Raw genomic sequence first — 25,181 nt, 5'->3', positions numbered from 1 at the left:
AAGTAGACATACAACTGGCTGTAGTTTTGTCTTTTAATTTTCTGACTCCTTTCAATTTTCTAGGGTCAGCCACAGAATAAATGAAGGCTTCAATCTTCTCAAGTTCTATACATTGTTCTGTCTGGAAATGGAAATGTGTATGTGGTTCTCTTTCTTATGGTGGTATGAAGGTTGGAATTCAGACTCCTGCTTGAGCTATATTTCTAGCCCTGTGTTTCTCTCTCTAGAAAGACCAGCAGAATGGAATGGTGTAAAAGACAAATCTCACATCAGGAAAGTATATCTACCTGCCTGAGAGAATATTTTGAAATAATTATTATTTTGAAATAAAAACAGCTTAAAAAGTCATTTACTTTGGTGCCACTCTCGAGGCTTGAACTCAGAACCTTGTACTCTCACTTGACTTCCTTGTTCACATCTGGGCCTTTACTACTTGAGCCAGACTTCCAGTCTAGCATTTTGTTATGGAGACTTTTCTGCCCTGATAGGATAACCCTCTAGGTCTTAGCCTTTTGAAAAGCCTTTTGCCACCAGGGCCTGGCTCTAATTCTTCTTCTTTTTAACAGAAGATACTTTTCTTTTTAATAGTTCAACCTTTATTTAATAGTTTCTGCTGCAAGTTCATTACAAAAAAAAATTCATAAAACAAAATCAACTACCTAATTATGGATCACTTAGGAAAGCACTCTGTTTAAACTAACTACTCTTTCAGTAAAATAACGATTTCCTCTCATTACAGAGGCAAAGCAGGATTTTAGGGGGTAACTCACAGCCTTTCTTTCCTTCTATGTTCAACCTGGATGTAAACCCCAAATATACTACCACTAGAACAGAATACCTGATATTTTATAAAGGAAACAGATTTATTTGCTCTCATTATTCCAGAGACTGGAAAGTCCTGAATCCCCTTGGTGCTTCTGGTGAGTCTCACACTGCTTCAATTTGTGATGGACTATGGAAAGGAAAGGGATATCCACAAGGAAAAAGCAAGACACGAAAGGCGGATGCTAATTTAAATGTGGCATCTTTTTCCTGCTGGGTTCCAGCAAGCCAAACACAAAGCTAATTTTCCAGCCACCACAAGAAATATCATAGGGTATTTATTATACAGGACCTCTGAGCTCCTCTCAATATTTTGGTGAGGTTTGGCTTGAACACAACTTTCAGGATCTATATTCATTTTTTTCTGCCACTCCTGAATGTAGGCCTTAGTTCAAACTTGATTCACACCCAGAAGGGAAGTGCCATGCCTTCCCAGTTGTTCTCAGAATTCTGAACACATGCAGCACTTTGTGATGTGAAGGGTGGAGAGAGGGACACAGGGCAGGGATCCCATAGCCTTCCACCGGCCCACAGTTATTGCTTCCTGAAGCCCAGTGAGCAGCCATTGTCTGTCATTTCCTGTTGTCCAACTTCTCAGCTCCCCAGTTCCCACTGGCTCTGCTTGGAGCACCACGACAACTCAGCCTGTGTTCCTCAGATCCTTCTTGATCTCCAGGAGACAAAGCTGTCTCATTTCATGACACTTGGGAGAAACTATAGGAATCAGCAAAGGCATAAAATGACCTCCTGCACCCCCATCTGTACTAACTGCTTACCTACTCCATACCTACTGCCATTAACATCCTTCAGATCCCACCAGTGGAAGTTGGAGGAGTGGATAATTTGGGAACAGTTGGCAAGAAACAAACCAAAGGACTCTGAGCACAATTCCCCCCAGGGCTTCTTTGATGAGACTGCAAGTTTAGGCGAGGCTTTTCCTCCTGTGCACCCCACAGCTGCTTTTCCTGAAGAACTCTTCTAAATCAATACTTAACTTCTACCACAAACACCACTTGTATGAAATCTGGCTATAGAGACAGCCCTTGGCCTCTCTGGTCTTTACCTCTTTGAGCAACAAAAACCTGATTGCTACGTGTCTGCTTTCCATCACTGTAACTACTGAATACCTGAGATAATCAACTTAAAATATTTATTTTGGATTGCCTTCGTTTACTATGGACTCCTCTTTTTTCCTTTCTAAACATTTCCCCATCTTTAGTGGGGATTTTTTGCTAATGGGATTGTGTAAATGTTCACTTACAGAGATTGTCATACTTGGTATGTTGTTGCATTCGTGTACATTAATTGTAAAATATATATATATGGATATATATATATATATATATATATATATATATATATATATATATATATATATGGTTTTGCTGGGTGCCAGAAGCTCATGTCTATAATCCTAGCTTCTCAGGAAGTTGAGATCTGAGGATCACAGTTTAAAGCCAGCCTGGGCATGAAAGTCCATGAGACTTTTATCTCCAAAAATAAACTACTCAGAAAAAGCCAGAAGTGGTGCTGTGGCTCAAGTGGTAGAGCACTAGCCTTGAGCACCAAAGAGGCTCAGGGTCAGCGCCCAGGCTGAGTTCAAGCACCAAGACTGGCAAAAAATCTCTCATTCTCTATATATGGTTTCATTGTGACGTGCACATTTGAGGCTCAACTGAACAGGATAGTGGGGGTGGAGGTCCACTTTTTTTTGTTGTCGTTTGTTTTTTTGTCAGTCCCGGCGCTTGAACTCAGGGCCTGAGCATTGTCCCTGGCTTCTTTTTGCTCAAGGATAGCACTCCACCACTTGAGCCACAGTGCCCCTTCTGGCTTTTTCTATACATATGTGGTACTGAGGAATTGAATCCAGGGCTTCATGTATACCAGGCAAGCACTCTACCACTAGGCCATATTCCCAGCCCCCCCCCACCCCTCTTTTTTAAACTTAGGTAGGGACAGGCTTTCTTTAGACCTTAGGAAGGAACAGATTGGCTTCCTTTTGTATTTCTTTGTGGGTGTGACTTTTCTAGAGTGTCAGTTTAATGTTGGAGAGCTCCAAATTCAGAAGCCCCATGATTTCTAGGCGTTTTTCCCATCTCCACAGGGGAAATAAGATTTAAGTACTAGAAGTTATTGTCACCAGTACCAATCATTACCCACTCAACATGTTCCTAAAGATCATGAAAGATTTCCTTATTTGCTAAATTAAGTAGCAATTCAATTAAATCTTTACATCCCTGTACCCCTACCTTTAAATTTCTTTTTGCAGTGTTGGAAAGGAAACCAGGGGCCTTGACAAACATGGTAGGTAAGGAGCACTCTGCTACCGAGCTATACAGAATTCCTAATTTCCAGACTGTAAGAAATTTCCTTTTGTTTTGTACTCGCCTCTTCTCACCCAATGGATGGCGGATGGCATTTTCTAACAGCCCAAACTGACTAAAGCATCTTGATTAGAACTCAGCTTGGCACACTGTAACAAGCTGTTAGCTGGTTTCCATGCAGGCTATGCAATGTCTGTTACTTAGACACTAATTTTTTCATTGCTTTTTCTGTAAGTCAATGGGCTACCATATTTCTAATCTAAAAGGCTTCCAAGGCCCCTATACAACTTCATTTTCACCACTAAAATGCTGTTTTCCCCAACTGTCCTATGAATATAACACATTTTTTAAAAATCCAAACTTTTGCCTTTGTGTTTCCTTTTCTCCAAATTTTATCTGTAATTTCAGAAGTTCTAAATCAAATAGTTATCTCTAAGTTTTCTAAACTAAGAAAACCCGTTTCCTAAGTTGCTAGACTATAATTGTTTTCCTGTGAAAAGTGTAACAACTATGATGTCTTTTCAAATAGATTCCACTTGAAGGGGGAGTCTTGATCTTTATTTTTACTGTAGGATTTAATATCTTGGCACAACTAGGCAGAATGGGTATTTAATAAAGTATGTCCATGTTACTTAGTGGGCCAATGATTTCACCTGTAAAAGTATTTCTACAGTATTTTCACCTGTAAAAGATAGAGAAGAAATCTAAGCCAGTTCTGGCTCTTGAACCAGGGCTTCTTTTGCTCAGGGCTAGTACTCTACTACTTGAGCCACAACTCCACTTCTGGCTTTCTGCTGCTTAGTTGGTGATAAAGAGTCTTACAGACTTTCTTGTCTAGGCTGGTTTCAAATTGTGCTCTTCAGATGAAGGCTGGCTTAGTCTCTTGAGCCACTGAGCTTAAGTTTTAAAATCTGCTATTTCTAGCAGGGCACCAGTGTTTCACTCCTGTAACCCCTAGCTACTCAGTAGGCTGAGACCTGAGGATTAGTCAGCCTGGGCAGGAAAGTCTGTAAGACTCTTATCGCTGGAAAATCTCACACACACACACACACACACACACACACACACGTGCGCGAGTGCGTGTGCGCGCGCCAGAAGCAGAACTGTGGCTCAGATGGTAGAGCACTGACACTGGGCACAGACATTGCCCAGGCACTGAGTTTAAGCAAGCAAACAAACAAAACTGCTATTTCTAGATTATCCTGACCACAGAATAATTTTCTTTAAACTTACAAAAATACAAGTGATTTTTCCCTATGTTTTAAAAATTATGGATCTTTCCAATTATTAGTAACATATATGTGTATATATATACATATATATATATATATATATATATATCATGGGTGTTCATAGAGGCAAAGTGTTGAGATTGACTTTAGAAACTTCAAAAACAAAAAAAATGTCTTGAGCCTATCATAGCAACCAAGCCAGATGTTCAATAATGGGCCAATGGCTTGCCTATTCTTCCTCAGATGTTCATGGCTTTTTCATGGTTCTTGTTATTGAACTCCAGGCCTCACACTTGTTGGGCAGGTGTTCTACCACTTAAAACTGTGTCTCTAGCTCTTTTACCTTGGTAATTTTCAAGATAAGGTCTTACTTTTTCTCTAGCCTGACCTGGGCTTTAGTTCCCTACTTTTGCTTCCCCATGCCACTGAGGATGACAGGCACCCTCCACTGTCCCCAGCCTCTGTACTTCTGAAGCTGTGATAACAGGGGAGTATCATTGCACCCAGCCACTGGTTGAGATGGAGTTTTTTTCCCTTGGGATAGCCTTGGATTGAAATCCTTTAATCTATGCTTTCCAGATCACTGTGATTACAGGCTTAAGCCACCACAAGGCTCTTGCAGCAGCTTTCTAAAAGACTATATACTGTTCTCACCTCTATTACAGTCTCCTTGGCCTTTGCCTTGATTATAATACTTTTCCCTGCTTCTATTTTTGTTAACTTGCGTTTAATATATTCCTTGGAACAAGTTTGAACACAGTAATCATTTCCCAGTTACTGGAGAAAGTAATTCAAAATTTAAATCTCATTAAAAAAAAAACTAGAATGTTAGAGATAGTGGACAGGTGAGTATGAGGTTGAAATCCAGTGAGTGTCCCAGGCTGGGGACTTAAGTTAAAAGGTCACTGTATATGAATGGGTATTGAAGTGAATCAGACAAGAGGAACAAGGTCTGAACACAATACGGTTAAAAGGTCTTCCAGAGGGAATGAATATGGTCACAGAAATGAAAAGAAGAAAGCATCTCAAGATTTTTACAGGGAAAATCATTATAGATAACACCATAAAAGACAGGTAAAAACAAGCAGATTATGAACATAATTTAAAGATAGAATTTATTCTCTGATGGTTTAATCATGCAAACTGCACAGAAAGAAAATAGTACAGTTTGTGTAACATTGCAAATATAGGGACTTGAAATGCTAGGTACAGAAGTAGTGTGACATCCTGAAGGTCAAAATGGAATTCGTGTTTATGCAACTAATAATGGTTTTTATTTGTTGATTACAGACTGATTTACAATGAAAATTTTGCTAACCTTGGTAATAAGCTCATTAACCGTTTACATGACTTCTTACATCTATGTACTTTTATTTTACAGTTGCAAGAATTCTGTTAACAAAGAACTTGAATTTGCATAAATAATAAGATGAAAGAAAATGGACTGAAGGACTTAGGAGAGTGAAAATTGAGGCTGAATTATAATAAAAAATAGCCTTCTTGAAAAATTTTGTATTCTTGTATTTTGTGCCTTTGAGATCAACTCCTTAGCATAACTATGGCAAAATCAGGATTAAAAACTGATTACTTTAAAACTATGAAATCAGTTATAAATAAAGTTAGAATTACCAACTAATTTTTTTCAATTTTAACAGGCCAAACAGTAAAAATATCCTATTATCTTCATACTTAAAAATCCTGAAATGTCGTTTGTATAATTTGCATCTTTCCCAGTTTGGAACTTAGGCAGGTGGGATATTTTCTTGAATTACCAAGTGTATTTCACACAGGCTTTTAAAATGTCAGTCTCATTAGGAGATGGCACTGAGACTTTAGCAAAGAATGTGGTATGGATGCAGAACAAACTGCACAACTTATTATAAATGCATTACAGATATTTACATAATTGAATCCTGTTTGAATGCCAGAAGTTGCTACTGGGTAAGACTCAACTATTTTACAAAGGTTTCTTATGCACACTTACTACTTGTAAATTTTTATGTTTAACAATTTAGTCTATTTAAAATATTGTACTGTATCTTGAACATAATTGCAGAATAAAAATAGGTAATGGCACATTAGAAAACTCAGTTCCCACAGATGACTGGATAATGAGGAACGTGTACCTACAATCATCTCATCAGAAACAAGCTACATCATGGAATGTTAGTTATCCAAGCCTGCACAGTAATGACATTTTAAACTGCAATCATATTGGCCAGCATCACACAGAAGGCATCATTAAACATTCAAGCAAAGATTGCTGGCTTAAACTATTGAAAGACACACACACACAAACACACACACACACACTCTCTCACTCATTCATATTTCCACTTTATAATTACATTGTTCTAGAGATAGATACTGATTTTTTTCCCCACAAGAAACATTATCAAAATCTGCTACTAAAAGATGACAGTGCTTTCACAAGAATCAGTACAAGTTAGCTCGCAAGTACAAGACAATGGGGGTAAACAGTCTGAAAATTTCTAAGTAGTAATTTTAGGCTTTTCTGGCAACCATACCATACTTTATTATGCACAAACTTCTCAGTTTGTAACCTGAAATCTGGAAAAACAAAACAAAACAAAACAAACCCCACCAACCCCCTCAAAAAATAACAAGAGCTAATTTCAAAAATCACTAGATATCTGATAACCCTGTATCGTATATTACATAATTCCATATTTTTCAGCCTCAAAACATAGGTTTAAAATACTGAGCTTAAAGACTTAAAAAATAAAGTCATTTTTGAAATGCTGAAGAGTCCACAATTTTTGTCTACTTAAAATCTTAAAAAAAATGCAGTATTATGAATGACCTTGATTAAAGAATGTGCATAAAAGCACTCTTTACTATGTTCTCACTCACTTAAAAAAAAGTGTTCTCTAATATTCTTCCTTTTGCAATAATGTGCAAAATAAAAGGCAAAATGATTAAAATCAAATTTCTATCTTTCTCTTGCCTAGTGCTTTACGACTTTGTTCACATTGCAAAGCCAATAGGGACTATGCAGAACTTTGGTATAAATGATAACACTACCATCACAGTTGAGGGCTCAAGAGTGGGCAAAAGAAATGGAAGTGGGAAGAGAGATTCAGTAACACCCCCATTTATTAAAAACATCAAATTAAAAGTGAAATAAACCACAATGAATTATGATGCAATTTACACATTGAGCACAGGAAAAATAATAAATCTAACATTATAAAAAAGAAAAGCAAAATCAGTCTTTTTTTCAGAGACTAGAAACTGCTGTTCAGATTGATCGTCTACTGTTGCTACACCAACTTTAGAGCCAAATTTAATTTCAAGTAAAAAAAAAAATTTACAACCACAGATTTCGCATAAATGGAAACTGGTCTTTCCTTGATTTTCCCTTGAAGTCACTAATGAGTATCTAGAAGTGTTGTACTGAAGACTTTTAATCAACTTCCCGAGGGCTGTGACTGGGAGGAAGGAGCCATGACGATCTGAGAAAGTGCAGGCTCTGTACTCTGGTCTGCCATCTGGGAGAGGACTGAAGTGGCCACAGCTTCTGCCTTTGAGGTTGAACTGACTCCATTGGATGTACTGACAGAACTGTGCTGTATAGCTTCTGCATGTGGACTACTTGGCACTGAAAGGTCTTCTGAACTATCATCTTTATCAGCAGCTACGTGGAAAAAAAAGAAAAATTATTCATTTTCATAAAGTAAAAAAAGTATCAATCAACCAAGTCAATGCATACAGTAAAAAGTTAGAAAGTGTTACACAAAATTGTTTGGTTAAGACATGATGGTATGACTGGAATTGAGCAAGTAAAATTGAGTATTAGTCATGAAAAGCAGGCAACTGTACATGAAACAGGTCAAACAAAGGGACAACCACGCATAGGGGAAGCTCTGGATGCTCAGTATCTCCCAAAATAGAACGGAAAAACATTTGTTAAACAGTGTTAAGGAAAATGAGGTAGGAGTTGGGGAGATAGCCTCTGTGGATACAATCAAACATTTATCAAGCGACATATTTAACAAAACCACTGTTTTGCCTACATGTCATTCTTATTAAACATAAAAAAGAATTTATAACTGCATGCAAAAACAAAACGGATTTTACATATAAATTATATTTTCAAATTATTTTGCATTCTCCAAAACTATTCATTCTGGCTGACTTTGTATCCTGCAGCCATGGGTGATTACAACACCTGATTCTAATAGTGCATACACATGAGAATAAACAATAGTTAGAGTCTAAATGCCACCAGCTGCTAGAGTTGCATGAATTAATTGTGATTCAAATGAAATCCATACAAAATTCTAAGTATTGCAATTGAAAGGCTATTTAGGAAAGGGCATTCTAAGTTTTTATGAAAATAAATCTCCAATATTCAGACCCAAATCGTTGCAATTTTCCTTATTTTAGCAGACTATAACTCAGTAGTTTTATTTATTGAAAGATTTGTTAATGTAACACACACAAATATTCATAAAATCTGTAAGTCCCGATACAATGGACATCGCAAGAGCATTGCCAATGATACTGCTCCTTCCAGGACTGTTTCTCTGTGACAGGACATAACCATTCTGGAATTTCTTCGACTAGCTCCTTGTCTTTACTTTGTAGATTTAATATATCCCCCAAAATGTATTTTAGCTTTGTTTATGTTTGTGTGAGTGCGTATGTGCCAGAATGAGTGCCTCCTGCTCTCACTTGTTTTTCACGCTCCAGGCTGGAGCTCTACCACTTGAAAAACCATATCTCTACTTTTGGCTTTTTGCTGGCTAACTGAAGAGTCTCAAGGCCTTTTCTGCCTGAGCTGGTAGGGAACCATAATCCTCATCTCAGCAGCTAGGATTACAGGTGTGAGCCATTATTATCCAGCTTTCCTTTTAAACATTATAAAAAATTACCATATCAAACATATTCTTGAGCCTGACTTCTCACTTAGCATTAATAATTTGTATTTATACAAGCATTTAGAAGGCACAGGCAGGAGGAACACAAATTTGTGCCCAGCCTAGGCTACACAGTAAGTTCCAGGTCAGCCTAAGCTACATAGACTTTTTTTCCTCTGGTCATGGGGCTTGCCTTGGGGCCTGGGCACTGCCCTCAGGCTTTTTTGCTCAAGGCTAGTGCTCTACCACTTTGAGCCATGGCATTCTTTAATTTAAAAAAGTTTTATTTACTTTTGTAAGAAAGATTCTACTTTAAAATATCAATAATAACAACTTATTTAATGACAGGTAATTATAGTAGAAGTGGAAGTTACCTAATGAGCAAAACTTGGGCTCAAATAGAATTCCCCATTTTGAGTGTTTTCTGAAATACAAGTCGTTTTTTACTGAATTTAGACTTACCATCTCAAATCTGTGTACTTCTGCAAAGCAGTTTTAAAAATATATTAATGAGGGGCTGGGAATATGGCCTAGTGGTAGAGTGCTTGCCTTATATACATGAAGCCCTGGCTTCAATTCCTCAGCACCACACATATAGAAAAAGCCAGAGGTGGCGCTGTGGCTCAAGTGATAGAGTGCTAGCCTTGAACAAAAAGAAGACTGGCAAAAAAACCCTCCCAAAACAAAACAAATAAACAAATATATTATATATAAACAAAACAAACAAATATATATGAGATTAAATCTCACCTCTTCTATAATATACTATAAATGGATCAAACCTGGGCTGGGAATATGGCCTAGTGGTAGAGTGCTCGCCTGGTATACATGAAGCCCTGGGTTCCATTCCTCAGCACCACACATATAGAAAAAAAGCCAGAAGTGGCGCTGTGGCTCAAGTGATAGAGTGCTAGCCTTGAGCAAAAAGAAGCCAGGGATAGTGCTCAGGCCATGAGTCCACGCCCCAGGACTGGCAACAAAAGAAAAATAAATAACAAACAAAATAAATGCATCAAACCTGACCATAACATATGATTTTAAAAAATCATAATTAGAAATCCTTAAAAATTATGTAAAACGGAAAGAATACTTTTCTGACTAAGCAATAATATTAACAAACATTTATAAGTCAGTTAAATAGCCAATACAATAGTTATATGTTCAAAGAAAAGTAAACAGGCAGTGACAGTTTAAGTGAAGAGAAAACAAAGACCATACTATTTGTTTATTTCACCACTACTCTTCAATAGAACAACAAGCTGACCTTTTCCTGAATGCTAAGTCCTACAGAAGTATCAGCTTTCACAAAGATGCCAGTTGGCACGCATAATATAAAATACAAATATATTCTGGAAACAATGGCTCAAAATAAGCAGTGCAATGAAAAAGTGCTATCTGCAAACTTTCAAAATTAAGTAAAATTTTCCTTTTTAAGGGAAAAATTAATAATTTGTGTTAATATTTATAGGCACAGAAAATAGAGGACTTGTCTACATTGTAATAAAAGAAGGAAAAGAGTTTAAGCTTGTTAGCCAGTTTTAGGGCTGACCAAAGCAGAATGGAGTTGCTGTAGCATAGTGTCATATAATCAACTGTGAGATAAATTCACAATAATCAATTACAGAATAAGCTCCAGTTAACTAAGCCAACATAAGGAAGTCTCCTGTGTGTTAACCTTGCAAGATAACTTTAAAATGAACCTAGGGGAAAAAATTAAGATGTTTCAACTAAGTATGTGTTTTCTTTTTCCTTTTAACTGGCTTTGAGTAAGAAGTATAGAAACGCTTTTCACCAAAAAGAAGGGAGCTCTGGCCCCTCCTAAAGCCGAAGCCAAGGAAAAGGCTTTGAAGGCCAAGAAGGCAGTGCTGAAAGGTGTCCACAGCCACAAAAAGAAGAAGATACGCACTTCACCCACCTTCCGGCGGCCCAAGACGCTGTGGCTCCGGAGACAGCCCAAATACCCTCGGAAGAGTGCCCCGAGGAGAAACAAGCTTGATCACTATGCTATCATCAAGTTCCCCCTGACCACTGAGTCAGCCATGAAGAAGATAGAAGACAACAACACACTTGTGTTCATTGTGGATGTCAAGGCCAACAAGCATCAGATCAAACAGGCTGTGAAGAAGCTCTATGACATTGATGTAGCTAAGGTCAATACCCTGATCAGACCTGATGGAGAGAAGAAAGCATATGTTCGACTGGCTCCTGATTATGATGCCTTAGATGTTGCCAACAAAATTGGAATCATCTAAACTGAGTCCAGCTGGCTAATTATAAATATACATTTTTTCCACCATTTAAAAAAAAAAGGAGAAGTATAGAAACATATGAGTGAAGTCATGAAAGAGAGGCACAATCTCATTAAGGTCTGTCAACACAGACTTGTCTTGGTGTTGGCTCTGTTCTCAATGATAACAGTAATTCTTCCCTCTCTGCTACATGCTGAGCAGAAGTTTGTTTCCTCACAGGGCAGGCATAAAACCATGCAGAGAACACTTTCTATAACTGAGTTTCAACTGCCTGGAGCTCAATTTAGTCCTTATGCAAATGAAGCATATTTAAGATTGCTATCCATGTTTTGATCCTTCAGAAAAAGCCCAGAGTATAGAGATAATGAATTTTAAATAATTATTTTATTAATGAAATATACTCATGGAAAATTAATTGCAATGATAGCATTGACTTTTAGGCTGCTTTTTTGAAAGGGTAAGGTGAACTGTGGGAGTACAAACCATTAGTGGTCACTTTTAAATTACCTTTATGATGTGATATATTTATACTCCCCTTGTTCTAGAAAGCGATGGGAGAAAAAGAACCAGTATTATCAGAATCACATAAATGGTAGTGTCATATTACATTCAAAGAACTTCTAGTTTAAAATACACCTACTTAAACTAAAAGAAATCAGATGTTTGACAATTCAATTTCCTACCTATGTTCACATGTATTTCAAATAATGAAATTACTAGTAGTTAGGTGGGGACTACAAAGCTTTCTTTTACAATTACAGAGACAATAATATAACTTTGATTATGCATGTTCAAATCTGAGATTATAAACTCATGGCAAGTACTAAAAATGTAATTCTATTTTTATTCCAGTTTTATATTACTCAGCATTTTGGGTGACCAATAGTCACTGTTTTCCCAAGACTGAGGTGTTTCCTACTGTGGGGTATAGGGCTTTCAGAGTTGAAACTGGGCTGCATGGCGTTAAAATTAACATCTTAGAGCTGTGATGAGGTATGGTCACGTTTACCTACAAGACTGTAAAATTCTTCAATTTCTACTAAAGCTGTTTTCTTTCACACATTTTGAAGGATTTAGCTAGCAGTATAGCTCACCAACAAATGTTATATGCTAGAATATCATCAAGAATATGACATTTGTGAATTTCTTGGAGATTTATTCACTTAACAGATTAGAATTCAAATTTCAAACGTTACAAATTTATAAATTAAAATTACTCTTAAGTTTCTAAAGATTCCAAGTATCTCATAAAAAGCGAAGAGAATTAATTTACTTCAGTGAATTCAGCTAAATGACCTAGACAGGAACAAACTTAAGTCTATTTCTAAACAATAAAAATAACTTGGGCTGAAAATGTGGCTTAGTGGTAGAGTGCATGAAGTCCTGGGTTCAATTCCCCAGTACCACATAAACAGAAAAAGCTGGAAGTGGGGGCTGTGGATCAAGTGGTAGAGCTCTAGCCTTGAGCACAGAAAGGCTCAGGGAGAGTGCCCAGGCCCTGAGTTCAAGCCTCAGGACTGTCCCCTCTCCCTCCAAGCCCCCCCCCCCCCCCAAACCTCGCTGGGTACCAGTATTACTACCTATTCAGGATACTGAGATTTGAGGATCACAGTTTGAAGCCAGCCCAGGCAGTAAGTAGAGCTGTGGGCTCAAGTGGTAGAGAGCAAGTCGAGCAAGAAATCTAAACAACAACCCCTAGGCCCTGAGTTCAAGCCCCAGGACTGCAAAATTAATACTATAAATACATAAATAAACAAATAAACATATCCATTTCTTTCATTGTCAAAAGCCAGTACAATATACTCAATAAGAAGTTATTAATCTAGATTTTAGTAATTAACAGCAAATAAACTCATGTCAAAATATTTAAAGTATCTTTAAAAACTACTATTAAAATGAATAATTAGTTTGGATTTATTGAACACATACTGTCTGGGTATTAGTTAAAACTGCTGGGATTATACAATAAATGATTAAAGATAAAAAATAATAGATATTTTGAATTAAATGCAACTTGAGATAAGAGTTAATGTCCTTTTAATGTATAGAAACACCCCGTTTGTACTTTTTTTTTTTTTGGCCAGTCGTGGGCCTTGGACTCAGGGCCTGAGCACTGTCCCTGGCTTCTTCCCGCTCAAGGCTAGCACTCTGCCACTTGAGCCACAGCGCCGCTTCTGGCTGTTTTCTGTATATGTGGTGCTGGGGAATCGAACCTAGGGCCTCATGTATCCGAGGCAGGCACTCTTGCCACTAGGCTATATTCCCAGCCCCCGTTTGTACTTTTAAACTATCAAAATTCAAGACATTTTTCTTCTTGAAGAAAGTCATTTATGCATAATGCTGAACTCAGTTGCTTCTACAGGAAATTATATTGTTAAGTCAGATGGGAATTATAATGGCCACATCCCTGCAGCAATCATTGTTAATATAAATCCCAAACATATTTCTATATAGTTCCAATTTACTCTACAATGTAGTTCCTTGTCCTGTCACAAAGATGAGATATCAAATAACTGATATTTATATATTCAACACTAACAAAAGTCAGTGCTCTAAGTATATGGCCATTGAGAGTTGCTAAATCTACTGAATCTTTTAAATTAAAAAATATTGCCCATTCTGATGAAACTGCTTACAATGACTACAAGTAAAGCTGGTAGCCATTAAGTTTTATCATGAGCACCTGAGGAACTGTTTGTATCCAATACAAAATGTTTCCTTCTTTTGAATTACTGACACTAGCAAATTAAAACGAAGTGGATACATATGGTATAAACCATCTTCACATTTACAAATATCCTGAAATATCACTAAATCATAAAAGCAAAAGCTGTGGGTTATATATTATGAATGTTGCCTAATGCATCCCTAGCTGTCATTTGTTACAGATTTGTGTACAATGGACAAAATTGGCCATTTGTTCAAGAGTAACAGCTGGTTCCAACATTGCGCATCTTATCAAAAAAAAGGGAAAAACAGAACCAGTGAAATGCCAAAACAAAAATCTCATTTTTGGGGGGAAAACATTTGGGAAGAAAGGCAGATAATTTTTATGACTAAAAATTATGAGACTGTTCCACATAAAGTTTCATGGCAATAAAAATAGTACACAATGCTGATATTAGCGAAGAGAGAGCAAAGGACCTTTACTATAAATGATTATTACATTTTTGGTAACTGAAGATAGCTAATTAAAAAGAAAACCTCATCATTAATGAATGAGGACTAAAAAGGAAGTAGTATTTTTTCCTTGTCAGTCTAGGACTGGGTTATTCTTTGAGGATAAAAAAATATATAATTGGTACTTCACAGTGTATTTAAATGTTAGTAATCCTAATGATGAGGGAAAAAATTAAAAATCCTCTAGATGTTAATAACTATATCCCTATCCCACATTCAAAAACTTCAGATTCTGAAAACTATACCACACCTACTCCATTCCATAACTGTGCAGCAATTCTGATATTTAATCTTAAATATTAGAACTACAGTATCTACTTTTTATAAAATGGTGCCTCTGCTCACTCTGGCAGTATTTCACTGATGTAGCCTAAGGCTGTGGGTAATGGAACATTACTCACTATGATAGCCAGATTTCTTCTGCATGGCGGTTACAGGGCAATCTTTATGAGCCAGAAGAAGCTGTTTCAGCTGTGCCACTTCATTTCTCAGCAGGGTGACTTCGCTCTGGAGAAGAAACAACTCATATACCTTACCAGCATTAGACTAAATGTATTTTTTTTTACCATTTAAAACAAGCAAGGATTTAGACATGAAAATTGGACATCTTTCACAGAATAGTAAATGTCTAATCAGTACATATCAGTTTTTATGTTAGCATTTACAGAAAAACTGTAATCTATATAAAAATATTAAGATGTTAAAATGGGCAGCATATTTCAAAGGTTTTACATTACCATTGCCTTGTGACTCCTTATATATTACAAGTTACCTGGTTAAGATATTTTTATTTTTACATGTTACATGCTCTTTTGAGTAGTGAAAAGTTGAAAATGTCAACAGAGTCAAGATGAATTTTTACTGATTCCATCCACCTGAAAATTAAAACTTCAACCCAGGAATTCAATTTGGCAAGTTTCTAGTTCCCTAGAAGTAAGGAAATGTTCCACAAGGGAAAATTCAGTAACAAAGAATCATGGACATCTAAAATTCATTGCAAGACATTGTGCTGTGTACTGTACCAGAAGCAAAAGGCTTAGCCATCATTAATCTTGGCAATTTATATACACCTGAATTTAAGTATAAATAAAAAGTCAGTAGTAATTTGTTCTATTCCTTACAATGGAATGAATTCTTGGACCTTTTTTTGGGGGATGCATTAATTTGTAAGTTCTGTACAAAAGTTCCAAACTGAGTCCAACTAATTTTAATACATTACCTTCAAATACTACAAATGTATAAATCACTACCAATAACCGAGAGTTAGAAATAAAATGAATTTTGTAATCTGGGAACATTTATGAAAATCTTTATTTACAAGCTTTTCTATGCATTTGGACTTTTCTCTTTAACTGTTTAGATTTCACCAATAAACTTCAAGGTAAATCAGGATATATGGAAACCAAGTATAGATAAAAGCTTAGGCATGCCATTTTCCATCTGATATCAACCAGAAAGGTGAATGCAAAATAGTTTAGCAGGCTAGGCTTATTGGGTCTCCTTAAGTGACAGAAACATAAACACCAAAACAATAAAAGTCACACAATCTAAAAGCTGTTTGATCAAATAATGTATCACATTCCAACAACAATGAAATACAATAGTCTACTAAAGCACAGGAAAAAAAAAACCTGATACGCATAATTCCAAATAAAATTCTTAATATATAACTAAAGAAATATAACTCCAAATATAACTCTTAATAAAGGGTTACATTGAGAATATTTTAGTTAAGAATAGGTAGACAGCGATCAAGGCAAAGGTAAAACTTAAGGGACTTTATTTTAAAAAATAAGCAGTTATTTAAAAAATTAATTTCCATGTAATATTGCAACTACTGGTATGAATACTGTTAATATACCTCATTGGTGACATAACTGATGAGAAACCATGGTGTAAATAATGCAATACATATTATCCAAGCTTCCCTACTTCCCACATTATCACTGATGTCTGTTTCTCACATTTACGTCTATAATATGAAATGGGGTAGATATTTACTTTTGGTTAAGAATGTGTATGTGTGCATATACACACATACCACATACACATATATTACACACACATATGCACAATACTGGGGTCTGAAATCAGAGTCTTGCATGGGCTAAGCCAGTGCTGTTTCACTTGAGCCACACCTCCAGTTCATTTTCACTTTAGTTATTTTTAAGTAGCATCTCCTATTTTTGCCTGTCTGAATATGATCCTATCTAACCCTTTGTAGTTGGAATGAGAGGTATGAATCATCACACCCAGCTTATTAGTTGAGATATGTTCTCACAAACTTTTTTGACTAAAACTGTGATTCTCTAAAGTATCTAGGATTATAGACATATGCCATAATTGATAATCTGGTGTCCATATTGTTTTCAGCTTATTGCTCTTTCAAATCACTAGTCCTTAGCCATACTAAAACACTAGCAATGTGTGTCAAGAAGTTAGGCCTCCAATCTGTGTTACTACAGACATATACATGTGTATATTATTTAGAAAAAAGCTAGTTGATTCAATATTTATCACTCTAGATTACAATTTTTGGTGTACCAGTTTGCTCCATCTACTAGATTGGGAATTTCTTGGAGACAGAGTATCATTCTCTAAGTATCCCTGGAGCAGAGTATAATAAAGTCTACTGTAGGCGGAATAGATGTTATATTTTAGTGAAGACAGTAATTCTATATTCAGGCAATACAAACTACCAAAGAGGTGAAATAAAATAGCATTACATATTAGTCTGAAGTTCTAATTTTGTTATTTATACCACCACCACCATTATAGTTACATTGTTAGTGTTCTCAGTTATGAAAAGAAAACTGGCACATTCTATGAAATCTTTTAAGGTACAAAAATTTCAAAGTCACAACTGTCATCATATTTTTTAAAGCATTTATCACAAACCAAATTATGAAACAAAATGCAGTATGTGAAACTCAGTGAAAGTAATTGAGCGGACTGATAAAAATACATGATTTAAGTATCCTATGAGGATTAAAAATATTGCTGGCCATGTATACCTGTAAGCCAACCACTTGGGAAGCCTGAAATGGAAGGATCAGGGAGTTTAAAGCCAGCCTAGGGTAGACAGCAAAACCCTGTCTCAAAACCCTAACCATTTGTGGGTCTAGACTTGTTCCATAAATTCTGTGGAAGAGTATGCTAGCTGGAGAATTTCTCTCACAGTACTGGCAGAGGATCAATAGAATGTAAATGGCTTCTAGTACATCTATGGAAAACCACAACAATGTATAAAGTATTGTTTTAAGCAACAAAGTTTATGGATGCTTCTTTACTCAGCATTACCTTCAGCAACAACAGATGTAAGGGGTTAGGAGGTTAGGAATCACAGGTGAGTTTTATAGGGCTCTGGGCACATTCTCATGGTGGAATTGCTGATCTAGTCTTTCAATCCTCAAGCAAAGGGCTTCATTAGGATGAGATTTAACAGTGTTGTTTGTTTTTTTTTAATGTTCTCTTTTAATTTGGGAGACAGAGTCAACTAGTATGCGATTGTGGTATGAAAAATTCAAATATAAAAAGTAATCAATTTGCTCAATAGTTACTGACTTTTTAAAAAATGGAGGAGAAAAACTATGAGAAAACCAGGGATGGGGTGATACCACTCAAAACAAAATGTACTCATTACCTGAATTATGTAACCCCTCTGTATATCACTTTTATGATAAAATTTAAAATGAAATAAAAATTGAAACATGAAAAATAAAAAACCCTAACCAACCAACCAACTGCAATTAATAAAACTTAATATTCCTATACAATCAAATAAAAATAAATGAATTCATTCAAAATTGATGAATAGGAGGCTAATGTCTACATTTCAAATTTACCAGGTGGCAGTGTGGCTGTTGATCTAATTAAATTACCTGGTCCATTAACAAGGAAACAATTGTGAAGATCTCAAAATGGGTAATGAACACTAAGGACTTAAGAGATAAGGCACTTTATTCTTACTGCAATGTATATTTATTCTCATTGAATTTTAATTGGAGTTATACTTGGAATAATCAATGGGGAAAGGGAGAAATTAAAGATAAACCTTACATGTGCATATGTAATATTTATATATATACACACACATACGCCATATAAAAATACACACTACAAATGCACACATATCTGTATGTTAATATAAGTTTACATGGGCTGGGAATGTAGCTTAGCAGTACAGTGCTTGCCTAGCATGCACGAAGCCCTGGGTTCGATTCCTCAGCACCACATAAACAGAAAAAGCCAGAAGTGGTGCTGTGGCTCAAGAGGTAGAGTGCTAGCCTTGAGCAAAAAAGAAGCCAGAGATAGTGCTCAGGACCTAAGTCCAAGCCCCAGAATATAAATTTACACATATTTCCAGGACAGAGTAAATAAATACACTTTAAGTTATATTTACCTAAAATTCATATAACCTATTTTTTTCTGGCACCTTTTACATGACAGAAAAAATAGAAAAAAACCCCATTAATTTCAAGGTGTATTACAAACACAGTCCAATCTTTTATATCATTGTATTCTACACTTTAAAAATGTTAACAGACTTTCTTAATAATGGTTCTGAGCTGAAAAGTGAGTGAAAAACTATAAACTAGATATATTTTGCATTACAAATAATTGTTCCCTAATAACTGATTTTTGAAGTATTAGATCTAAATTGAAAGTAGAATAACGAGTCACAGTTTCTGGCTAAGTACTGGGACTAAAACACTACAATGCAAACACAGTTGGAGTACAGGTTAGGCATGAGATGGGCCACGCCTTGAAGGAAGAGAATTTAGTAGATCTTGAATGTGCTAACTGTAATGTCTAACTGTGGAAGTCAAGACCTGGTAAGCAGAGGTTGAAACAGCAAGATCATGCAAATAAACTTTATAACAGAATCAGTCAGAAGAGGCTACTGATTTCTAAGTCATTTATAAAAAAAACACTTTCAATAAATTCAAGAACTGTCTCATATACAATTCAAGGAGGACATATTTTGTAAAATATAAGTACTACTATATTAATATTTGGATAATGTAAGTCATTAGTTTAATTATGAAAAATTTCTATAAAGATTAGAAGACAGGCAAAAAGGAGAGATTGCTATATAACAAATATTATATGAAGACTCCTATACACAGATATTAGGTAAAAATAGAAAGTTTTTATTCTTTCTCTTTGCTTAAGACAAAATAAACATGAGGGGATGCTAGCTATAAACAAATTTAATATTAACTGTAAAAGAAATATTTACACCTTTATCACCTACTCTGGATTATTTTAGACTACATTAATTATTCAGACTACAAGGCCCTCCCTCCTGGTTGTATTATCTACTATTGGTGAGTCAGTACTTGCAGAATATGTTATTTATCTTCCTGGGACATTCTGAAGATGAAATGGTGTAAAGGACATGAAAGTATTTAAGAGAATTTCTCTTTTGGCATAATGAATTCAGTGCTCATGCTTGCTATTCAGACACTTTACTTGAGCCATGTTCTAAAGTTTTAAAAAGTAAAATCCACACTAAGAATCTTTTCAAGTTTTACTCAAGCTTTACTAATGCAGTAAATGGGGCAAAAAGGTTGAATAATTATCTCAATATTTGTCAAACTTTTAAGTGTATATAAGTAACCATGGGTCATTCTGCCCACTACATTGATTTGCTAAGCTTATAGTCAGTCATATGAAGGATTACAAAAGACATACAGAATTGACTAATGTTCTCAAATAGAGTTCAATTATACCTTAGACATTCGAGTTTCTTTACAAGTCATTCTGTTCTTCACAGTTGATGGTTTTGTTTAGTTTTGTTTTTTTTGACAGTACTGGGGCCTTGAATTCAGGGCCTAAACACCGTCCCTGGCTTCTTTTTGCTCAAGGCTAGCACTCTACAACTTGCGCCAAAGTGCTACTTCTGGCTTTTTCTATATATATGGTGCTGAGGAATTGAACCCAGGGCTTCATGTATATGAGACGAGCACTTTACCATTAAGCCATATTCCCAGCCCCACAATTGATAGTTTTGCTGTTGACAGTTTGGAAGAAATTTTTGCTCTCTAAATCTATTCAATGTTAACTCTTTATATTCCAAAAACTACAATCTTTCACTTAAAAAAGCAAACCTGATATTTTATTTGACAATTTAAAAAAATGGCAAAAAGTAACAGCCATATATTGACTTAGAGCAACTGTAGAATTTCATAATTAAAGTTCACTTTTTTCACAAACTATCTATGCTTTTCAGTCCTCTCCTTACCATTGTTTATATCCTGGTACATGTCATTCATAAAATTCTATGTATATTCAGGGAGTCACTTTTATACCCCCCTGCACATCTGTATATTTATCTATGTATAAACCCTTAGCATGTATCTTAAAATACATAACACATACTAGTACATATCTTTAAGTACATAACATTTTAGTAATTTGAGATAAAATTCACTACTATAAACAGCTACTTTAAAGTGGTATATAGTACATTCATACTGTTGCAAAGCCAGCAAACGTTTTCTTCTGGTTCCTCTCACCAACCATAATGTTCTGAAGTTTTATCCATGATGTAATATATACTTCATTTCTCTTTTTGAGTGGATAATATTCTAAAGTATGTATGTAAACATTATTTATCTGTTCATCCCTTATGGGCATTTAGGCTGTTTCCAGCAGCTTTTAACCATGAAAGAATGCTAATAGAGAAGTGAATCTATTAAAAAAAATTGGGGGGGGGGGCAGTTTTGGAGCTTGAACTCAGGGCCTCGGCATTGTCCCTGAGCTTCTTTTGCTCAAGGCTAGCACTATACCACTTGAGTAACACTTCTGGCCTTTTCTGTTTATATGACAGAGGAATCAAACCCAAGGCTTCATGCATGCTAGGTAAACACTACCACTAAGCCACATTCCCAGCGCCTTAAAATATTTTGGGGGAAATATTTTGAATCAAATCTCTACTATTTTACTTCGTGCATTTTAGAGTACTTTGTATAAATGATGTGCTAAATGAGTTCTAAAGGGATAGTATCATCATTCAATTTTTAATGATTGAAAAGATTACTTTAGCTGGATGCTGGTGGCTCATGCTTGTAATTATAGCTAATGAGGAAGCTGAGATTTAGTGGAGCAAGGTATGAAGTCAGTCCAGGCAGAAAAGTCTTCAAGATTTGATCTCTAAAATAACCATCAAAAAGGCAATGCTAGAGGTATAGCTCAAGTGGAAGAATGCTGGTGAAGCAAGCTGAGCAACCATGAGGTTCTGAGTTCAAACTTTAGCACCACAAAAAAAGAAAAGAAAAAGAAAAGGATTTTATATATTGTTTGTAATTTGACAGTTCAATTGTACAGCTTATTTTAGTGATGTTCTAAATTTGCCTTCATTAAAGTCTCATGCTTCAAAAATTATGTGTCAGCTAACTTCTCCCTAGATGATATTGGCCTTTGATTTACCCATCAAGAAACTTTTACACAAATTAGAAAATATGAAAAGGCACAGTTATAGTAATGATATTTTTACACTGTAGGAAAAAAAAACAAAGATAGGGAGAATGATGGAAGGGGTGACACTGATCAAGATGCATGGTACTCATAATCTGATGTGTGAAAGTGAAGCCCCTTTGTAGAACTACTTAAAAAGGAATTAAAAACAAACAACCCCTCCAAACAAATAAAGACTTTTAATTATTTTGAATAGTGAATTTCACAGTATTTTCTTCAACTGACAATAAGTACTGAAGAGTACTGCAGCATAATTCAGGCAATAACAGTACTCATCTAAACAATTTAATTCTGCTACTACTTGAGTCAGACAGAAAACTGGGCCCACCTAAATTACTCATAAATGATATTGTACCATTTAATTTTCAAATACTTTAATTTCCTAGGGAATAAGCCAAATTAGAAAGAAAAATGCTATAAATTTGTCTTGAAAATTAAATTTACCTTTAGAAAAAGACTTCATTTAACTTTGACTCATTTATATAACAATCTAGAGAAGTAGGACCAGAAAGTATCTACAGGTAAGACAACTGAGACTATTGGACACTAGTCTGATATAACACAATTTTAAAACAACCAAGTTACTCAGAAAATTTTGTAAGTTAAAAACAACAAAGATCTGTTTAAGTAACTTTGTTAATATAACATCAATATTATGTTATAACTAAATTGATTTTTTTTTTTCCTTTTGCTTTGTGTGTGTGTGCGTCCACACATATGTGAGCGCCAATCCTCAGGCTTGAAGTCAGGGCCTAGGTGCTGTCCCTGAAATTTTTTTGCTCCAGACTAGTACTCTACCACTTGAACAACAGCTCCACTTTCAGCTTTGTGGTGGTTAATCAGAGGTAAAAAGTCTTATGAAAAAAAAGAGTCTTATGGCCTTTCCTGCCCTGGCTGGCTATGAACCGTGATCCTCATCGAGCCTCCAGGATAGGATTATAGGCGTGAGCTTTCCAGGGCATGGCTAAGAACAGTTATTTTTGTACCAGTCATAAATTAGTACTTATAATCTTTATTTTTATTATTTTTTTGTGGTAGTAACTTGAGTTTGAACTCAGGGCCTCATGCTTATTTGGTTGCTTTCTCAGCTGGTGCTCTTATCATTCTTACCTTTACCTCCAGCCTTGGATTTTGCTGATTATTTTGGATATAGTTTCCTGGACTTTATTGACCAGGCTGGACTTGAACCATGCATGATTCTCTAGATGTCTGACTCTCAAGTAGCTAGGATTACAGGTGTAAACAACCAGCTAATAATATTTTTAACTATTAAAAATTGAGTGATGATGGTATTTTTAAAGTTGTATTTTACAGACAGAGTTAAGAAATAGAGGTCTGTCTATCAATTCCATTATATTCCATTGCCTAAGAAATTGTATAGTCGGATAAAAAGCAACTAATTTTTTAAAGAACATTTTAAAGTCAGCAAAAAAATATAACTATATCAGAAGATTCAATTTTAATTGGAAATATATAAGTGAAATCCTTGACCTAGATGGGCTTGGTGGGACAGGTCTGTGATTCTAGCTACTCCAGAGGCTGAGGTAGGAGGATTACAAGTTTGAGGCAACTTAGTAAAACAGTATTTCAAGACAAAAATAATTATGATTTAAAAAAAAATCTGCATTGTAGCTCAATGGTAGCAAGCTTGCTTACCATAATAAGCAAGGCCCTGGGTTCAATCTCCAAGAAAACAAACAAACAAAAACTAGACTGACTTATATTAGTAACAATTACAACTCATTAACATTGATTTCTACTAGATATTTGTTAATTGGTAGTTCAGAAGATTTTAGCGTAGAATATTTACAATGTTAAAAACAAAATAATGAAAACAAAAGGGAGGAAAAAAAACAGACGGAAATACATTTGGCACTGCCTGATATGGTCATTAGACATCTTACCAAAGACTGAACAGAGAGGAAGCCTCAGAACTTTTATGCCATATGAGGTCCTAAAATGTATTTGAGGCACACTGGCAGGGCAGTATGAAATGATTTGCACTGCCACTGGCCATATTGTACCTGTTCTGTGGATAATTAGAGTCCTTCAGTTTCCAAAGCTGTCAATCTGGCACCTTTCACGAGCACTACATTCACTTAAAATAAAACAAAACAAAATAAAATTGTAATTCAAATGAAAGAATTTAAAAATAAAAACTTGTTGAAAGTTTATGGTTATGATACAAACCAAAAATTAAGCAACAAAAGTGAATACCAGTGATACTTGTAAAATTTTTTAATTCTTGGAATTCCTATCACAACTTTATAAATTTCAAGATAGTTTAGGTATTTGTGCACTACACAAATAAACATTTATATTTTCAATTTTCGTATTGTGTCTGTACTGAAAGTTCTATTTTATGTCATTTTAGCACTCAAAAAGGTTTACAAAACTATGACTCCATATTGGGTAGAACCCACATTTATCCAGTACAATGTCCTAAAATGTCTGGTCAATTATGAGAGAGGGAGAGAGGGATAAAGAGAGAGGGAAAAGAGGGAGGGAGAGCAAAGGAGGAAGAGAGAGAAAAGGAGATGAAGGGAGAAAGAAAGGGGAGAGGCAGCAAGGAAAGGAAAGGGAAAAAGGGAAGTAAGAGAGAGACAGACAGGAGAGAGAAAAGAAGAGAGACCAAGAGAGGAGAGAGACATACATGAAGGCAGAGAGAGAAGCTACATTCACAACTATTAGAAATCAATGTATGTACCCTACCTGCAGTTGTCCATTTAATGAACTCAAATCTTCTGCTTTCTTCTCTAAGGACTGAACCCAGACTTTCCTTTTTTGTCGGCATCTTGAGGCTGCTGCTCTATTTCGCTCCAGAAACTTCCTCCTTTTTTCATCAGGATCTTCATTAGCAGCTCTTCTTCGACGACCACTTGTATTTTGGGTCTGTGGAGTTGTATGAGCTGGAGAAGCCTATTAAACACAGATAAACTTTGTTATATTTGTGTTTAAAGTTAACCTAGCAGGATAGGGCACCACAAACAGGACAGCTATTACTCTAAC

General features: G+C 35.7%; 2 protein-coding genes across 2 annotated transcripts in view; one reads left to right on the top strand and one right to left on the bottom strand.

Moving 5' to 3' along the window:
* Window positions 1–5,467: 5,467 nt before the first annotated feature.
* The window catches only part of Atf2 (activating transcription factor 2), an 80,028-nt gene continuing 60,314 nt past the window's right edge, over window positions 5,468–25,181 (bottom strand). Inside the window, 4 exon segments of the mRNA XM_048345211.1 lie at window positions 5,468–7,829; window positions 7,831–8,036; window positions 15,092–15,197; window positions 24,885–25,091. Of these exon segments, the coding sequence (XP_048201168.1) occupies window positions 7,806–7,829; window positions 7,831–8,036; window positions 15,092–15,197; window positions 24,885–25,091 (543 nt within the window). The 3' untranslated portion in view covers window positions 5,468–7,805.
* LOC125350068 (60S ribosomal protein L23a-like) lies at window positions 11,037–11,557 on the top strand (the record flags this gene model as incomplete). Its single annotated transcript, XM_048344312.1, has 1 exon — window positions 11,037–11,557. A coding segment is annotated over one exon (477 nt), but the record flags the coding sequence as incomplete, so codon positions are not given.

The sequence above is a fragment of the Perognathus longimembris genome, chromosome 4 (assembly GCF_023159225.1).
Source record: "Perognathus longimembris pacificus isolate PPM17 chromosome 4, ASM2315922v1, whole genome shotgun sequence".
Classification (NCBI taxonomy): Eukaryota; Metazoa; Chordata; class Mammalia; order Rodentia; family Heteromyidae; genus Perognathus; species Perognathus longimembris.
Note: the sequence above shows the minus strand (reverse complement) of the source record. Positions and strands in the feature narration are given on the sequence as shown.